Source organism: Zeus faber (assembly GCF_960531495.2).
Source record: "Zeus faber genome assembly, chromosome: 1".
Classification (NCBI taxonomy): domain Eukaryota; kingdom Metazoa; phylum Chordata; class Actinopteri; order Zeiformes; family Zeidae; genus Zeus; species Zeus faber.
In genome coordinates, this window is record NC_137193.1 from 15,298,618 (window position 1) to 15,319,158 (window position 20,541).

General features: G+C 43.6%; 1 protein-coding gene across 1 annotated transcript in view; it reads right to left on the reverse strand.

Annotated features, from left to right (window-relative positions):
• Positions 1–901: 901 nt before the first annotated feature.
• Positions 902–20,541, reverse strand: part of LOC307236393 (cadherin-2-like) — a gene marked incomplete at its 5' end in the record, with an annotated part of 100,423 nt that continues 80,783 nt past the window's right edge. Inside the window, 6 exons of the mRNA XM_080008802.1 lie at positions 902–1,152; positions 8,294–8,455; positions 14,346–14,485; positions 15,746–15,979; positions 16,865–17,098; positions 20,145–20,287. Coding sequence (XP_079864928.1) covers positions 946–1,152; positions 8,294–8,455; positions 14,346–14,485; positions 15,746–15,979; positions 16,865–17,098; positions 20,145–20,287 — 1,120 coding nt within the window. The 3' untranslated portion in view covers positions 902–945. The remainder of the gene's footprint in view (positions 1,153–8,293; positions 8,456–14,345; positions 14,486–15,745; positions 15,980–16,864; positions 17,099–20,144; positions 20,288–20,541) is intronic.

A 20,541-nucleotide genomic window follows, 5' to 3' on the forward strand; every position in this document is an offset into this window, starting at 1 on the left:
GCTGTCACCTCACACGGGGCTTATGCCCTTTGAAGTGTCTGTCCAGTGTGTTCTGTGGAAATGACTCACACACACACACACACACACACACACACACACACACACACACACACACACACACACACACACACACACACACACACACACACACACACACACACACACACACACACACACACACACCCTGGCAACAGGCGCTGACCCAAGCATGCCGACACAAGGAAAAAAACAAGCATCTGCGCATCTGGCGACTTGCCCCAATTTACAGTCGGTTGCCTTTGCAACAAAAATGTAAAAAAAATGAAAATAAAAAATTGAGGAGCTTTAAAGCAGTCAAGATAAGAAAAGAACAAAACAAAACAAATACCAACACAATGAAAAGAATGTACAAAAAGGCACATTTTACCCCAGCGCTTCTGAACTGTGAGATTCAAGTGTAAATGAGCGTCTTTAGCATGGCTAGCTGCTGCTGCGCCGGCAGTCGGTATCTGCATTTGCTGTTAACCATCCTCTGATCTGGCAACCTCCGCTCGAGTTCCTACATCCACCCGGACCACTGTTGGTGCTCCAATTTCCGTTAGCGTGTGTGCTAGCAGGGCAGAGTAAATCAGGCGGACGTTGGTCCTTTGCCTTGTCAGTGTTTTCTTGGAACGCAAGAAAGTCCTCCGCAGTGCAGTTCCTAATGCGGACTGCCCCCAATATCAGTCCAGAAGTTACCGCTCACAGTTCCCGTCCCTGACCCTCGATCAACACCCCCTGTCCCACCCCTCTGCCCGCCCCCAACATCGTTGTCTCCCACTTCACTCGCACTTCACGTCCGTTGATTGTTCTCCCAAGTACCCGTGCCGCCTCACCCCCTCACACTCCCCACCCACCCTCTCATTCCACCTTCTTTCTCGGGTGATGGGTGGAGGGGAGGGGGTCGTGGAGGTCGCCACCCCCCCACTAGTCCTCGCCGCCGCCATAGAGGTCGGCCAGCTTGCGGAAGCGCGGCCCCCAGTCGCTAAGGTAGTCGTACTCCTGGTCGCTGCAGCTGGAGGAGGAGTGCAGGGAGCTGAGCGAGCCAGCCGCGGAGCCGCTGCCCTCGTAGTCAAACACCAGGAGGGAGTCGTAGGGGGGCGCCGTGGGGTCATTGTCTGCCGCCTTCAGGCCCTAGGACAAAAGGAAAGAGTGTGGGATCAAGGCTGGGAATTATCGCTAACTATTTAAAAAGTTATTGCTATTGGTGGTCATGGTGAGTGGACGGCTTTCATGGATACAACAGGCAGTACATTTGAATAGGGGTTGAAATTTGAGCCACTTATGTGGAAGAACGTGTGTGATTCCATCTGCAATGTCCTGTATATGGCTGCACACAACAAGCCAACATCTCCGTCTGAATTCAGCGCCTTTGGGATACTGAAAGATCGACTATTCTAGAGGAAACATGGATGGATTTCTTCAGACAAACCAGATGGGAAGTGTGCTATAACAGGGTGCTATAACATGTGGCAGGTGCGCCACGTGGTCTCACGCCCTGATGGGCCGTCCTATTTCAGCAGCCAGTTCCTGCTGTGCTCCCTCCACATCCCCTGCATCCACCTGTTGGGCTCTGCTCTTCTATCCAATGGGGGGGATTCAAGCTCATCACGCCTATATTTCTAGCTCACTAAGTATGACTATGTTTGCCGTACACCTCGCTGGGAGTGATGAGCAGTAGAATCCAAACTCAACAATACTACCGTAAATAAATAAATAAAGCTCATTTTAAACTAAATCGAAGAGTTGTCTAGTTATGTTCAATGAGTTGTGTTTCCAAAGGGAACATAGTCTTGATATTTTCAGCAGCAGAGATTTGCTGTAAACTTAAATGAACCTAGAATATGAATAAATATAAAAAAAAAAGAAACAGTAACTATAGGAATATATTAATTCAATAACTAAATAATGTTTTACATGGGGGTTTGGATAAAAAAAAATACAAACATTTCTGTAAAGTGCTATAGACATATCTAGATAACCAGACAGACAGACAGACAGACAGACAGACAGACAGACAGATAGATAGATAGATAGATAGATAGATAGATAGATAGATAGATAGATAGATAGATAGATAGATAGATTTCTATACGGCTGTGGGACTCAGGGGGTGGCTTTGGGGCCTTTTCCGCTGCTTGGAGGCGCCACGATATAATACCGACCTCTTGCACCAAAACTAATTGGGACAAATCTGCACAATCTCCAGTGGACACAGACACACGGACATGTACACGGTCTCACCTCACAGGCACACACACACCACCAGCATCTGCTTTGAACACACCGCTGACACCTGGTAACATCCCTCTTCTTTACTCCCTCATTTACTGCCTTAACTATGACAGGAAGAGGCCACGTGCCCAATCGCTGTTAACCTATTAATTAATTAACGCGTTATTTCGATACATGTTTTCGTCCGATGTTTATGTTTTTCTGTGCACATGTTGTTGTTTGGTTCTGTTCAAACTGTGCTCTTGTCATCCTACAGGTCATCCACAGGACCGAGTTATTGCAGCAGTTTTTGATGATTAAAGAAGGAATAAAGAGTTGCATTGCAGGCTAAGAAGTTGAACTGACCTAGATGCAATGGAACATATACTCTGTGTTGTATCCCCAGCATGCTGACAGCACAGGTAAAAATATATATATTTTTTAAAATAAATAAATAAAACGGAGGAGAATTGAGTTTTATACCTCTTCTCAGAGTTTCATCACTTACGTTTTGGATAGTTGCAGCAAATAACTTGAGGACAACTTGAAAATTAAGCTACTTTTGGGGAATTTGAAGGACCAAATTACCAATTACCAAATTCCACTTCATCACCACACAATTATTTACAGGTTTTCATTTTTGTATGGTCATTGAATCAGTAAAGGCATACGTGCGGATATTATGGGTTTCATTTGTTGCTAACTGTTGCTGTTGAACAATTAAACAACGTCTAAATAACCTCTTATAAAGAGGGTGCGGTTACGAAGGCGAATGCAGTTTAATGTAGTTAAAGTGCGCCACCTCAGTTAAAGGTAACTAATCCCCGGAAGTACAGTATTTAACCCAAGATAAATATTTGAGGTGTCATGCAGGTAGCAAAGAATTCACTTTTGCCTCCCGATGGCCACTCCATGGGTCTCCAGTCCCGTCAACAGAGAGCGACAGAGATGGAAGATAGACGGATAGATGGATGGATAAACAGCAGGGGGAGCAAGAGAGAGAGAAGAGGAGTGGAGATTACAGGGCGGTGTAGTAGAGTGGAGGATTTGGGTCAGGATGGACAGATGCTGGTCCATCTCTCAGAGGAGATTCAGCAGATTACTAGCGTAGTACCCCACATATTAAGAACTGCACACTAGAATTGGGCGATGTGTCAACATCTTCCTCCCGGCCACCGTCAGCCCAACAACCGGCAATTGTCGCTATATTCGCCATGGGGCGGAGCGGAGTGGAGCTGATTGTGGGCGCCTCTCTATGCGCACTTGTCTCCCGCTCCCTCTGCAATCCTATATGGGATTATTTTGGTTTTAAACTGGACACAACCCGCAAGCAGACGTAAAATAAGTAATTTGGCGCCTTTACCAACACGGCACGGGACGGAGCACCGGGTCTCACCGGCCGCAGTGTGGAGGTTCGGTTAAAATAAATCTCTTAATTAGGCGTACCTTTTGCTTTCCATTTTTTGGGTGCGCTTTTTAAAATGACACAAAGGACAAAGAGTGGAGCGGCAAAACAAAAGGATCAAATCGTGCAATTATCCCGGCTTCCCCTGGACGAGCCCCCCCCCACCCCTCGGTAACGGGTGTGTCTGAGTGTGCTCTGCACCGCCGCATTGTTCCTCCAATATCTGAACCAAACTGAACTAAACCAAGGGAGAAAGAAAGAGAGAAAGACATTTTCAGAATGACCTGGAAAAGGGGTTTACTGTGATTTCTTTTTTCTTTTTGAGGATTTCTCCAGAAGGGGAGAAAATCAATGGGCGTGGTTAAAGCGGTGACGCGGAAAACCAGGTCAAGTCATTGTGACTGGACTCGAGTCACTGTTTTGATGACTTGCAACTTGACTTGACAGATAAGAACTGACTTGACACTCGACCTGGACTTGGAAGCTAAAGACTCGTGACTTGACTTGAGACGTGATGACTCTAATGACTAGTTTGTGTTCACTTTCATTCACTGAAACCTTGAACTAAAACGCCATCGGCAGACAAAAAGGTACTTTGGTTCAGCTCTTGGAAGTCCCCCTCACCTTATGTTGTCGTGGCCCAGTAGCAGACGGCCAAATGTTGTCCATGAATGTTGACATCATGCAATTTGCGATTTCTTTATGAAACACAAGTTGGTGTTTAGAAAGTTGTAAACAAGGGACGGCGCCGTGATTTGTGCGCGACGCTCCACGCTCCTCCATGTTACACTTACATTCGCTCCCACGTGCAGATAACGTAAAGCACGACTCCAAAATAGGTCACATATTGCCGTAAAGCAGTTCTGCCGCTGATTTCCGACATAGCGATAGAACCGGTATACGACCAAAACTGGTCATTATTTGACCTTTTTGACCACATCGAGATCGGCAGTTTTGTAGCGGATGTGTCCCGATTTTAAAAATAAGCATAATAAACAAAATAAAAACGTAGATTATTTATCCTGTACTTGTCTATTTTACAGTACTTTTAAGTTACTCACCAAAATAAGTGCAGAAGTCCGACTAGGAGTTATAAATGCATCCATGTCTTTTTTCACTGGCATTTTGACACAAACACAGCTCTCCAAGCCGTGCGCCATGTTGCATTCATGGAAAACTCGGAAAAGTCGTCTCGGAAGTGATGATGTCTTCATGGAACTTGGAAATGAAATCTAATTCAATATCATCTTTCAATCTTTTTTATTCTATCAAAAAATTCTTTGTGTGTTTATTTGTATTTATTTGTTTGGTTATAAGTTAACAATTCAAAATATAGAAAGTTTGAATAAAACTAAAAGAAGAAAACAATAAATAATAAAGTCTTTTTAAAATGTATTAACATGTTTTGCTCTTTTGACAAAATATCGGTCAAAACAAAATCGCTGGGCTAGGACTTTATATATCGTCATATCACACAGCCCTAATATAAAATATAAAATATTAAAAGGTTCAACGTTGTCAATGTTCACATTACAAGTGTCAGTGTAACATTACCCAGTATGTGAGCGCACACTGGACATTGTGATGATTGGATGACTACCCTGTCAGTTAAGCTCCTTGCTGCTTGACGTTTTTTTCAACGAGAAGCACTCGGTACCCTCCCACTGATTACACACACAGTATATATTTTATACTGTTTATAGTGTGTACTTGATATGCCCTCTATTTTCTGCTGTCCCCTTTTGGCTGCTGGAACGATGTAAATTTCCCCGTTGTGGGACTAATAAAGGTTTATCTTATCTTATCTTACCTTATCTTATCTTATCTTATCTTATCTTATCTTATCTTATGATCAGATCATCACGGTGGCCATGACTGTGCCAAGAGTCTTCACTTTTGGATTAAAAAATGTCATTCAATCATTTTCATTCAATCAAATCAATTTGTGCAAATCTGTTCATAACTTTTTGAGATATTCTGCAAACAGGCAGACAGACTGACAGGGGTGGAATGTAACAAAGTTTGATGTTGTATTCTGGCTGTCAGTATTTCAATGTTTAAAAGTGATGGGGAGGGAAAAAATTAAGAAGAAAGAAGCAATAAAGAAATAAATAAGCTTTTATAAAGTTATTTGTTTGATGACATTAATTTTACTGAATATCAATAATTATAATACAAATTAAATTCATTTGGCCAATAATATGATTATTAGACAGGTACTAATACCTTGTCTTTTCTCTTTATAAAGAGCGGATACTGCAGGTAAGACTGCAATATCTTGGGCGAAAAAAAGCGACTTGACTTGGGACTTGACATGCCTGAGCTAAGGACTCGACTTGACCTGATTTGACTTGCCCCAGAAAAAATGACTAGGGACTTACTTGTTTCTTGGATAAGAGGAACTTGGCCACATGTCTGATATATAAACATATCCATATATACTGTACAGTATATACTGTAAAAAACATTTATTTTTTGATTGGATTAAATGTCCACAGAGTCATTGATACCCATTTTCTTTCTCCTTCTCTTTTGGTCCTGCCTGTGTTGTTGGTGCAAAGCCACCATTCATACTTTGTCACATGGATAATTTCGATCAGACACAAAGCAAGGGAAAATTGCACTCAGGAGCAAAACTTCATGGGCGTGTTTGTGCTGGCATATCATCTTTTGTGAATCGGACGCTAGGACGGCGCAGATAGTGGGCGCAATTGCAATTCATGGTGCCGTTAGCGGCCGCAATCCGTTCTTTGTGAATTCGCCCCACAGTTTGTTAGAATTTTGACGTAATTTGTGTATTTATTAATATATATTTAAAAGGTACAACCATAAATAAACCCTGTAGGCCTTTTCACTGTCTAAAAACGTTAGTTTCACTGACATTTTTAGACTTCTAAGCGACAAAAACTCACAAAATCTATTTGAAAGTAGTTTCAAGAATTTGAAAGTGGTTTTAAATTGAGCATACTTCATACTTTAATGATAATTGTTTTGGACCCCCCCCCCCCCCCCCCAAAAAAAAAAAGAGTGTCATGTTATTGACGTGAACATCAAAATGAACAAATCATTTGAAAATCGAACTCCTTCAAAACCAGATTGCGATATTTAATCGATTAATGGTGGCACTGATAACTAAAAAACACAAATGTTATCAACGTTCACCCGTTGCTTCTGAAAGGGAACACAAGGAACATGTCACAAGCTGGAGAGGAGTTTTCTGGGCCACGTCTGTCTGTCATCTCAAGGAAACTCCTATCACTTCACTGACTGGTGTTGAATGGAGGAGGGAATTAAGAGAGAGAGAGAGAGAGCAAGAGAAATAGAGAGCGAGGGAGTGGCATCAGCTTGTCATGTCTGCCAGTTTAAGCTGTCGAGAGCTCCTCGCCATGTCTGACAGCTCCTGCCTCATTATTCATTGCTCTGTTTGGCAGATGTCTTTATCCAGCCTGAGCGAGAAATGGAGGCACACCCACGCACGCACGCACGCACGGACACACACACACACACACACACACACACACACACACACACACACACACACACACACACACACACACACACACACACACACACACACACACACACACACACACACACACACACACAACGTAGTGACGGGACGCCATTTGTATTAAAGGTGGGAGGAGATGATTGGTTGGAGAACAAGATGGAGGCTTGGCTAGTCATCATGTTGCCCAGTTAAATATTAATTTTGGGGGGGGGGGTTTGTAAATAATTTAGCTTTTTTTTGTTTTTTAGGGCAAAAACTGTAGTGCCCTGAAGAGGCATTATTTGGTGGCGTCATGGTTATGTCCATTTGATTCTTATTGGGCTGTACACATTTCGAAACAATCTCAACCCTGCAAATACAGTCGGCTGAGAAAGTATTATCCCTTCATGATTACCTCTATTATGGCATATCTGTCATGCTGAATGGTTTCAGACAAATTGTAAAATTAGAAAAAGGGAACCTGAGTAAACACATTTTATAAATTGCTATTTCATTTATTTCCTGAAAAAAGTTATCAAACACCATGTTCACCGATGTGAAAAAGTAATCGCCCCCTTTGTTCCAGCACCATAACTGTAGCCAAATGCTTCCAACAGTACAATTTGATATCAGTCTTTTGTTTACTCAGGTTCCCTTTGTCTAAAATTATCTAAAGATCTGGAACCATCCCATGACGACAAATATAATAATCAGGAAAGGGGCAAATACTTTTATCGTGTTTGGAGGCACTCAACGCCCAACTACGTTCCAACAAAAAACATTCAAAAAGAAGGAAGAGCCTGAGCTGCTACCCCTTTAAGAAGCCAAACAGCCCCAAGCACAGTCCATGGGATTAACTCAATGGATTTACCTCCAATTTGCCAGTCGTCTCAAGCTGCCTAATCCTGACCATTAACGGAGCTAATTAAGAACAACCCAGAGAGGCAGAACTTTCTGTCCGTCTGCCTCCCCGTCTGTCTGTCTCGCTGTCTGTCTGCCCCCTTTGTGGCGTTTCCTTTCAGTCCCAGACAAAACAGACAAACAGAGGGAAAACACAGTTTTTTTTTACGTCTTTGGCAATGTTTTGGCAAAGCTCTGGATTTCTTGTTTTCTCCATTAAACACACCAACACAAACATTCCCTGACGGAGTACCGCCACACCGTACCTCGTGGATGAAGTCTCCGATGTCTCCCGGGTGGGGGGCGGCGGAGCGCAGTGGGTACTGGTGGTCGTGGTGCAGGGGGCGCTCGTCCAGGCGGCGGATGCCCACCTTCACGCACTCGGGCTCCAGGGCGTCCGGCTGCTGCAGCTGGCTCAGGTCGTAGTCCTACGTGGGGGCAAACACATATGCATCAAGCCTTCAAGCCTTGGTACATCCCCTCGTTGAAGGCATAGAATTTGACGTCCCCAATTTGGCCGTAAAGTGGCTGCGATTTTGTAAAAAGACATGATAATTCAACCTGTCATCTGAAAAAAGAGCTATCTGTATAATGAGCCAACTGCTTCTCCTTAACAGTTGATGGAAACACACATCACAAACTATGGGAATTGTGTTTTTTGTGCCAGGAAGACAAGGTCTTGTCATTATTATTATTTGTGATCTATTATGTTCTGTTTTTTTTGGGAGGCTATACAGATGACTGGAATTCTTTTTTTGTTGTTGCACATATTAAGTTTATATTGTCAACTATGAACTAAGAAAATGGAGTGAGCGAGCAGACGGCCCAAGGGGACCAATTAAATATTTTTTAACACCGTTAAGATACACTAAAAACAGGACCAAATGGCCAGCATTCAGAGCCCATTTGAAGAAATCATCAGTAAAACAGGAATCCAAGTTGTAGAAAAGCACTATCGCGAGCCGCTGAGAAAAAAAATCGTGCAAATACAACTTTAAATTGAAAATCGGTGACATTATTTTTTAGAAAAAAAATCCCATATGTGATACTTACTTAGCTAATACTAAACTACTACTACTAGTCCATTCCTGCCAGTGACTGGAATGGGCTGGTTTTTATCTTGATCGGCCATGACCGGTGACCGATGATCAATGTCAGATATATCTGTGCCAGTCAAATTTATACGGCCAAAACTGCGCTCATGTACTCGTAAAAAAGCTCCAATACTCAAACCAGATACCAACGTTATGTAAGGAAGATACCTAGTTGACGCTCCAAAAATGACAGCGAAAGAAAGAAATGTTGGCTGTTTAGAGGTACTTCAAGGTAAACAAAGAAGGTTAGATATATTATTTCACCTGACAATATTCCAAAATTATGCAGACTGCATATCTATCGCTACACGCCACTACAGCTTCTGGTTGTTCCTAGTGCATGAGCTCCACTCATGATGAAAGGTTTGACTCTTTTTTGAGACTGTTCTGAGTGACTAGTCACTCAGTAAAAGGAGTCGTTCGATTTTATTCAATTGGTTTAACACATGGTGAGCGGAGGAGGAATTCCAGTGTACAAGAGTGAGACGAGTTGGCCATTTATTATTATTACTTTTTTTGCAGTGATTGCAATTAATGGAATGGCAAGTACCATATACATATAATATAAATGTTTTGAATTGGATACTTCCATGTTACAGTTATAACATGTTGGGTCCTACTAAAACGAAGAGTTACAGGTTGCATTATACTGAAATTTGGTGACAGTCCCATATTCTATTTTATTGGAACTCAGTGACCTTTCCATGTTGTCTTTTATCGGAACTCAGGTAGTTTCATTATTATTCAGTCCTATTATTGTTTCCATTTTGAACAATGAACAATAATAAACACACAGTGTCAAAATCAGCATTCTCACTATTGTGGTAAGTGAAAATTGCCGTGTAGTCCGTATGTGCAGCTGTCCTATCATGTGAGTGTGATCAGATCATGTAATGTAGCCCAAAGATAAGCAAATTAGATTTCTCCGATCATGGATGTACACTCAAAATGATTAGGCGACAATGTAAAAATGATTTAATAGCAAATGTTTTATTCTGAACATACAACTGAATGAAAATCAGAATCGTCCAAAATCGGAATCTGCAGGTCAGACTTAAAAAAAACAAAAACAAAAAAACAAAACGGGAATTGGAATCGGCCAAGAAAATTGCAATCGGTGCATCTCTAGTTTTTTTTAAATAAGGCTAATTTGCATAGAAAGGGAAATGTATGAATAATACCTAATTGAAATACGTGCAAATAGCACCGTTGCGCCAAGACGGTAATTGCTTGGCAGCTCAGTTAGGGGTAACCATTTGCGCGTGCTTTGGGAATTACACAGTTGCATTTTGTATAATTTGCCGCAATGGCCGCAAAAGCCGCACAATCCTTTTTTGAAATTGCCCCTGAGCATTTTCATTGTTGCCTCATTTACTAGTATTTGACAGAAAAAAAACTGGACTTTGGCCCAGTTTGGCCTGACTGAGAGAAAGAATCAAAGTACAAACTGCCAGACCGGAGTATTTTCAACAGAAGAAGCATTACTGAGACGAGTATCTGCTGCAGAATCGATTTCTACTTTGTCCGACTGACAGATCACTTAAAAAAATAAAATTAAACCCTGCATCCCAAACAGTGAGGTAGTAGATTCTGTATCTCAGCCTGACACCTTATAATGGTGGGGTTTTGTCTTGGTGAGGGAGCTTGGGATTTGGACAGAGAGGGCATTAACTCTTCTACAGTTAGCTTGTCTGCACGGCATCCATTTTTTAGAGAGTAACTGTGATGGGATGGTACGGAGGCGGAAGCAAACGCCCCCAATGCGTCTTTTTCGCAAACCACGTGGGCTGTGACAAACCCTCCAGTGTATTGAATTCTATTACTCACGCTCAGATGTTGCTGGGTGTGTATGTGTGTGGGATCGTGGTGGGTGGGATGGGGGTGCATGTGCACTGGGGTGTGAAATTGTCATGCTTTGCGTAGGTAAAACTGCGAGTTGGGAGGTGGAAATTGAGTTGTAGACATTACGTTCTTTTTTAATATTTATTTTTACACAAAGACAAAGACACACTCACACTATGTGAGTGTGTGTGTGAGGCTGAATAGTCACAGACAAGAGGTTTTATGGTAGCATTTCTGAGCAGCACTCCCACTGTACTGACTACAGATTGTGATCCTGGTGTTGGATATCAGTGCGATACTATATAATATTGGGGTATCCTGTTGAAGAATAGCACAAAAATCTGAGCTTTCAAGGAAAAATGACTACATTTAGGTGCTTTTGGTGGTGGACTGGGGTCAGCATGGGCACTCTGACTGGTCTGCAGCAACATAACCCCATACGCAGGAAGCTGTGATGCACTGTATGTTTTAACACTTTTTCTATCATAGCAGCATTAACTTTTTCAGCAATTAGTGCTCAAGTAGCTCTACAGACTTTGCTCCCACGTGCATCAGCACCACCTGTCACTGGTTCACCACTTGTCCATCCTTGGACCACTTTTGGTAGGTACTTACCACTGCATACCAGGAACACCCCACAAGACCTGCCTTTTTGGAGATGCTCTGACCCAGTTGTCTATCCATCACAATTTGGTCCTTGTCAAAGTGGCTCAGATCCTTACGCTTCCCCATTTTTACTGCTTCCAACACATCAACTTAAACAACTGACTGTTCATTTGCTGCCTAATATATCCCACTGCTTGACAGGTGCCACTGGAATGAGATAAAGCATGTGATTCACTTTACTTGTCAGTGGTTTTAAGGTTGTGGCCCATTCCTCAGTTGTCTCTGTTTAAAAATTCACAACACAATTCAATGGGTGGTGTCTCAAAGCCACGTTTGTATTGACTCTTGGTTTTCGGGGGTTTTCTTTGTATTTGTTTTTGTTGTTGTTTCAGAACATTTTCTCTGTGTCAGGAGGGGAGGAAGCCATATCTGCTGAGTGATGGCGGCTCGCCGGCCCTTGAACCCCGGTGCCTTGGCGATAAATCTTTATTGCCACACTCTAGGCACTAATTCCAGCCCCAAAGAGTCTTCTCTAGGCTCCGCCCGCTTTTTTTTTTTCCTTTGGATTTTTTTCATCAAGGAATTTAGAGCAATGTGAGTCCCGTTGGTGGTTTTTAGTTTCCTCAGAAACATCCATCCTTCAGATGCCTCAAGCATATATCACATTGTGTCTGCGTTTGCTCATTCTCACCCTGCCTAAAAATAAAGGAACCCTTCCCTCGCTGCCACTTCATTCTCACAGATCCTGTGACAGTCACATTGGGTGGGGGGGGGGGGCGGTGGCATTGTCGAGAAACCCCCGCTGAATCTGTGGCAAAACATCTATCCATCCATCCTTCCATCCATCTATCCATCATAAGCCTACTGGCTTTGACAGCAATGACCTCGGCACATCGTCGATGCAACTTGGCAGCGTTAGTCCGAGCAATTGGAGGTAAATTAACTTTCAATCCAATCGCTCTGGAGATTTATAGAATTTTCTAGCAAATGGACTGGGTGCTGGGAAAACATCCTGCCTTCTCTCGGCTACTGCTGTCAGCGAGGTGCTCAACCTGAGGAAAATGTTAAATCAGACTGCTCGGGAGCCGACGGTTTAGGACCCAGCGAGCTTGCTGGGAGGCCTCAGGTGTGTCTGTAGGTACGTGTGTGTGTGTGTGTGTGTGTGTGTGGGTGTGTGTGTGTGTGTGTGTGTGGGTGTGTGTGCGTGTGTCTGTGTGTCTGTGTGTGTGTGTGTGTGTGTGAGAGAGAGTGAAATCTACATCCATTTACAGTTCTGCCTCTATATAAAGTAAGGAATCCTCAGAGACCCTGTTAAATAAAACCTAATTCAATCTGCAATACATTTTTACATATATTTTACATATTCATATATTATTTATATATATTTCTTAGCAGGCACTTTTGTCTGAATTGGTTCTATTTCTGTTTTACAGCGAGCCCTCTTAGGGCATACAATACATAGTCAGTATTTTTTTTTTACCAATATTTTGGAAAAATATGAAAAACGATTTCACCACACGCGTCCTGCCCCGCAATCTCCCTCTGGGGATCTCACACTGCAGGTTAAGAATCGCTGATATAAAGGGGTTAACAAAATATTGAAATGACGCAGCATCAGAGCAGTGCGGTTTGTGTGCTTGGAGCCAGTGGAGTAGATCTGAAGTGGTGGACGAGGGAGGGAGGGGAGAGGGAGGGGCGGCTCCAAGGAGAAAGCAATTAATCCCGTTTTGAGGTCCGCTTTTGTTGCTGCTTAATCTTAGCTGGAGGACAGAAGACCGAAAACAGTCAAGGAGGAGCCAAGCCGCAAACAATATCATCACTTCCCATGGATGGGTTTGTTTGGGAGTTTGTTGTGGGGGAGGGCGGTTGGGGCTCTGTTATGAGAGGGTGTTTATGTGTGTGTATGTGAGAGAGAGAGAGAGAGAGTGTGAGAGAGAGAAAGACAGAAAGAGAGAGAGAGAGAGAGAGAGAGAGAGAGAGAGAGAGAGAGAGGGTGGAAAAAAAAGAGCAAGAGAGAGCGAGCGGGAGAGCGAGAAAGAAAGAGAGAGCATGAGTGAATTTGCTCTTGTACAGGGCTCTCAGCTGCCTGTCATTTAATTTTAGGCGCAGTTCTTCTTCTGAACTTCCTGCGTTGTGGTTGAGAATTTTTAAGGCTGAGACAACCAAAATATTTGTAGCTTGTGCCAAAGCCCATTAGTGACACATGTGGAGATGTGTCTCCCTGCTTCAGTCTCTGACCCTTTTGCGCTCCACTTCGAGGTCTTGCTTAAAATGCTGCAGAAAGCTTCAGGTCGAGAGTCAGGTGCTTCCATCAGAACTAATGGATTCAGCCAATCCCTACTGAGGCTACATTGTCCCACCAGGGTGCAAGAGTGACCACTAAAGGCAATGATGGTGAATGGTCATAATTGTGGCTCTTTTTTTTGTAAAATTGCTCTCACAAATAATGAAAAGCAAAACCTCTGAAAGGGATGAAATGTCTATAGCATTTTATAACACATTTAGTGTGGAAATGTGAAGCATAGAAGCACAAGATGGGTGTGGATGGGAGTGTGAAATACAAAGGTCATGTCATGATAAAGGAACGATTCGAAGAGAGAGAGGACAATAAATGAAACACAAGTGTGAGAATCAGCGGAAGGTAGGTAGGCATGTTCCATTTTGAGACAAGATAGAGATGAGATAAATAGCAATGGCGAGAGCGGGGGTGAGTTGGCGGAAGAGAGAGGTGAACACTGCAGACAAAAGAAAGGCAGAAAGGAGAAGGGGAAGTCACCTGGTCCTCCTCTCCTCCGCCCTCCTCGTCGTATTTGAGGATGTTGTCGCGGACGTCGTCCTCGGGGTCGATGAGCAGCTGCTTGGCCTGGCGCTCCTTGTCTCTCCTCTTCATCCACATCACAAACAGCAGCACCAGGACTGTCGGAGAGAGAGAGAGAGAGAGAGAGAGAGAGATGGGGTTAGATAGATGAAAGATTATTTATCCCCAAGGAAACTGGGATGGTCACTCACACATAAAAGACACAATTACAGTGTACACACACAAGCACGCATGCACGCACACACACACACACACACACACACACACACACACACACACACACACACAGACCCCCACACACACACACACACACACACACACACACACACACACACACACACACACACACACACACACACACACACACACACACAAAGGCACGGTACATCCCAAGTGGACATAAATCCCGCACTGTGACCAGCCAATGAGAATCAACAGAATGAAATACACAAAACAATACATACATCAGCATATACACAGCTGCAAAAATGCTATAATACCAAGAGATACAATACTGGGCCGGATGAGCCCCAAAAATCAGACACAAACGACCTTCTAAAGCTCAACTTCTGCTCAACATTTAGGCATTCCTAAGGATATCCAAGCTACCATCATGGCGAAGTATAGCCAGGATCCAATTCAATCGATTCAAATGAGCCGTGACTCTTTTAAATATTTGCGATTCAAATTTAATATACAGAATTGAATTGATATACAGAATGGAACTGTATCACGTCAGCTTTAGTGAGAATCTCTGCTTGTACAGCGTCATCAGCAGTCGCTTTGGGCGTTGCCTCTCAGAACCCTTCGTTTTCTGGAGTTTTATGTCCCGTTCCTACAAGAGAAAATGGTAAACACCCCGAAAAGGATGCAGAGCACACTTCTGCTGGTTCGAGTGAAATTGTGTGAAACCTGTGTTGACACTTTTTTTTCCCAGTTCCAGTTTATCCAGTGGATTGGCAGACTTTGACAGCAAGCTTGACTGGCCATTCTCCCCTTTGATCTGCAAAATCTGGGTTGATTTCATAAGAAAAGGCCTTGAGGGCATTTGTGTGTAGCTGTGTGCACATGTGTGTGTGAGTGTGTGAGATAGAGAAAGAGAGGGGGGGGGGGGGGGGGGGGGATTAGAGGCACTCGGGGAGGTGAAGTGCATCGCTCAGGAGTTTGAGGGGGCAAGGTGAACAGCGCTGTGTAAGCACATACTGCGGCTGATGAGGCCAGAGGTTGGTGGGCAGAGGAGAACCCTGCAAGGATCAAAAGGCACATGTGTTTGCACAGTGCGTGTTTCTGTGTTTCTGTGTGTGTGTGTGTGTGTGTCTGTGTGTGTGTGTGTGTGTGTGTGTGTCTACAAGGCTCACCTAGCAGTATAATGATGCAGATGAGGATGGCGATGATGGCCCCGGTGCCCAGGCCGGCGGCGATGATGCGCTCCATGTCCACACAGTCGCCGTGGTGGTCGCACTGGCAGACCTTGACGTGCAGGTAGGACGTGTTGGACATGGGCAGGTTGCCGGAGTCGGTGATGATGATGGGCACGGAGTAGATGCCGCTCTCCAGGAAGCCGATGCGAAGACGCAACTGGGCCTGCTCGCCTGAAGGGTTTGGATTGGCAGGGGGAAAGCATAAGTTGATAAAGGATACGCAAACAAGACAGATATTAATGTCATGTAGACTTTGTAAAAGAGGGCCTGTAGCTGTGGCTGATGACCGGACAGTTGTTGTTTTGGTTCAATGTGTGTTTGGTTTAATATGACTAGGAGGAAGAAAATGCAAAACAGAAGTCAACCAGCAGACAAATGGCGTGGGGAGAAAAACATGCAGCTGAAATTTCCGGCCAGACACAGCTGCATGTTTGGATGCCTCTTTGCCGGAATGTTAGGGAGCTCGGTTCCCTGCCGAAATGATGCATTTAGCCGCTTCAGGGGGCCCAAACTCAATCGAAATGTCCGTAAGAGAATTTGTAGGGCCGCTGGAAATGTAGGCCTTGTGACACGATCCAGACGGATTGACATTACATGCACAAACGTACTTCTATTTTAATACATGTCAGGGCAAATTGAACTTTTCTGAGTAGATTTTAGAGATGATACTTTTGACTTTTACTTGAGTAAGTAAGCAAGTAATGCACTTCTTGTCAGCCTCTTCTCACATCTGTCCTCTACCTTCCTCCATTGGGTTAGGGAACGTTTCCCAAAATCAGCAGTTCCTCGCCCCTACACACTTAGTGGAGATGGCTTCTATCCACCTTGGTTATGCTCTGAATGCAATTGGGGATGTTGCCCTGGATCAAATATTTGCAATATTTCTGTATTGAATTCTATTGTATTGATTTTGTATTGTATTATATTGATTTTGTTTAAATTAGTTTGAACTTGCGTCAACATTGGACTCAATACCTAGTCACTAAAATTGGTATTTGGAGAACTACCTTTTCAAGGAAGAAAAAATCCTATCAAAGTACATAGGCTTTCACTGACCAGTGAGGCGCGTGAGGGTCCAGTTGCGGCGTGTGTCGGTGGGGCGGCTGGCCAGCTCGAAGGCGAATGGTCCGGCGTTAGGCGCTAGGTCAGGGTCGTTGGCGGTGATGTTGATGGCGTTGGGGTCGGGCCTCTGGCACACCTCCACCTCGGGCGGGAAGACGTACGGGGCGTTGTCATTTATGTCAAGCAGCTGCATCTGCAGGGTGCCCGTCCCGCTGGCAGACGGGTTTCCTGGAAGGGTGAACACACACACACAGAAAAACAAACACATTAACACACCGTCTCAACAATGTGCGAACCCCTTCGCTATTAACAGAGAGGTTCACGCTCAGGGCCCAGATTAGCAATTTCACACGAGAGAAGACACGGAAAATGCAAACTTAAACATTCCCCTCTGCCTTCATTTAACATTTATTTGACTTTTTATGCAGTAGATGGTAAAATTTTGCCCTATGTATTCCAAGAGGGAACACGCGGACTAGACAACCTCAGAGAGATACGGTGGTTCCGCCATGAAGGAAAAAATGGCTTCAGAGGGAGCAAGCAGAGGCCACCACCACCACCTCCATCTTGAAGAAGAAATCATTGGCTTTCATCTGTGAAAAACCTCTTCCCTCCATTGGTGAAAATCCATCAACATTAATGAAAAGTTGAAACACTAATCATGAGAAATTCCTATTTCGGCTTCAAAAGTTGTATCATGGTTGATAATATAATATTTATAGGAACATGTCCTAATTTAGTTGGATTTTGCACGTAGCGTAAATATAACATGAGTCTTTCAGTCCATATTTGTAGATGCTATCTCTTGCGATGAGTGCATTTTTTCCTTCTCACGGTTTACACTGCTAAATAATGCACTCACCAGCACTTTATACACAGAATGCTATTTTTCCTCATCCATAATATATCGAGGTCTCCTTATTTCTGTTCAACATATCCATTTTTATTTCTGAATGAATGACGAATGTTGCAAAGGCCATTGGTTGCATGACAAACTTAGGACTGCACTGTATCTTATTGAGTTGGATTTATGAGCGCTCACACATGGCTCTCATTTCTCAATTTGCACATTTGAGCATTTTTTTTTACTGCGCAAGAAGCGTGAGTGGAAACAATTACTCAGATTCAAAGACTTTTACTATTAACAGGTGAGAAACATTGCGTTAATTACATTTACATTCGTCTTCATCCCACAAGGGGTGTGAGAAATCCCAGGTAATTACAATCCTCAAATCGAGCAGTCAATGGAGAGAGGGGTTTTAGAGTGAATTTCTGTTTTTTAAGCCATCCATCTGTCCTCCCGCCCCAGGGCTGGTGCAGATAGATGCATCATTATACCAAACCACTGGAGAGAAAATGCCACCGAGATGAAGGATAAGCCGCCATAGTCTGGTATGACTGGACGCTCAGAGCCACAGGGGAGCAGTGGAATATAACGAACCTAGCAAAAGTTAAACGCTGGACAGTTACGGTCGTTAATCCGAGGAAGAATGGTCAGGTTTTTTTTAAGGGGCGAGAAAGGAGCTGTATCATTACAGTCCTGAGGACTACTCTGACCAGAGTGCACAAAGGTGCAGATTTTGCATAAACCACCAGTCTATTTACCAACAGATAAATCCTCAAGAGCCGTGATGACTGTTTGAGGATTTGAATCTGACTGGAACGGCTTGGAAGATAGTTGGAAGGTCAACCTTCTGAAGAATCAAATGTCTAGATAAGAAACCCATCGCACTCTGAAGGTATCACGCAGAAGGAAGGAGCCAAACATCAGCAGAATGGGTTCCACCGACAAGGATGAGAAATAACCTGAAGATACGAGGGTCAAGAATTCCAACGCGACATGTCGCGACACGCGACTTATCACGATTTATAAGCAAAAACAACTCTTAGAACACATTCCTACTATATGAGGCCTATATCATCCCTACTAACAAGATCAAATATCCCAATATTTTTTGCCCAATACCAATAATTTGACGATATTTTCAGGATGGAATTGGTGCTTTCATGAGATATATAAACACAAGAAACAATCATTAGTAATGTGAATATTATGACCAAGCAGGTAGAGGTGTTAAAAAGAACATCTAGAAAAGTCTATGAAGTTCGTAAAGTTATATAATCTGACTCTTATGCAGACTTAAAGACAACATTTAACTGTATTGTGATACTACGATAAGCCAAAATCCCAGACGATATCTAGTCTCATATCCCGATATCGCTATTACATTAATATATCGCCTAGACCTTATATGCATGTGATCAGATTTCAGATCTAACTGCAATTGCATATATGGCAACTACTAATTTTCCATTCTGTTTTATATTGACATCATTCATGTCATATCTTTTTTTCCTAGAAGAGAGTATTGTTACGCTGAAGTTGTTTGTTTTTCCACTTCATCTAAATAGTGGTCTATGATGTCCTGAGAACAAGCATCCACTTATAAATATCAGACCCTTTATTAAAAAAAGGCCCTTAACTGATGAATAAAACATATGAGTGTTTTGGTGCGAGTGTGTGTGTGTGTGTGTGTGTGTGTGTGTGTGTGTGTGTGTGTGTGTGTGTGTGTGTAGGGCTGAAATGTTGCAAGAGTGTTGTCAGTGAGAGGGAGGAAGGGAGCACTGCTGCACGGACATCTTGAAGCATTTTTTTTCCGGCAAACAGAGAATTCTCTTTTTGTTACAGACATTTAAAACAAGGATAAACAGCCGGTCGAGCACTACCGGAAGACAGGATGTTGCCGTTTAAAAGAATGGGGAGTTGTAATTGAAAAAAAAAAAAAAAAAAAAAAAAGACTACGAGACCCACAAAAGCAAATAAAACTACTCCCCCGACTTCCCCTCCCCGCACGCCCGACTGTTGCTTCCCGAATAACGGCATTTGATAAGGGGACCGGACTGGAATGGAATGTAATTACGCAGTCGGACAACAGGGCCGTTTGTCTGCAGGAAAAAGGTCTTTCCATTTCCTGCCGGACTCCAGGGCTGGAGCCACAGTGTGTAGTCTCCCCCCCGATGCGAGGTGAGTCTGGCTTTTCTCGATTTAATCAACACTGATGCATTGGCAGCCAACAGAACAGTTAACAAAGTTGTGCTTAATTACCTTCTATGGAGCAAACAAGAGCGAGCCCGGAGGAAAGCCTTGTGGTCCAGGTGTCTGTAGGCGGGGGAAAAGGTTCGTCCCTAACGGGAGTCTACCTGATCCTAAATGAACACTGCTTTGGATAAAATCACCCCAAAAAAAGCTGGACAGGAGCCGGTTTTGTCTCACCGTTATCGGTGGCCATGAAGGTGACGTTGTAGAGGTTGTCCTTGACGTAGGGCGACTCCCGGTCCAGCACGGCCACGGTGGAGATGCGTCCGTTGATGGGGTCGATCTCCAGCCAGTTGGCGGGGTCGTACAGCTTGGCGTACCTGTGGACCGAGAAATCAGCCGCACACGTCAAAACCGCAGCCATAACTGCAACCGCAAATTCAGACTCAGCGGTTTTAGGGACAGAGAGCGGTTTAAAGGGTCGCGATTTGTCAAAGGTGGGAGCAAAACCTCGAGCTTGAGGAGACCAGGAACGAGATTCGATTCAACAGGGTGAGGAAGCACGCTAATAGCATTGAAGGAGGATGTTTTCAATGAAAAAAAAACAACAAAAAAACAGCCGCGGTGCCAACCA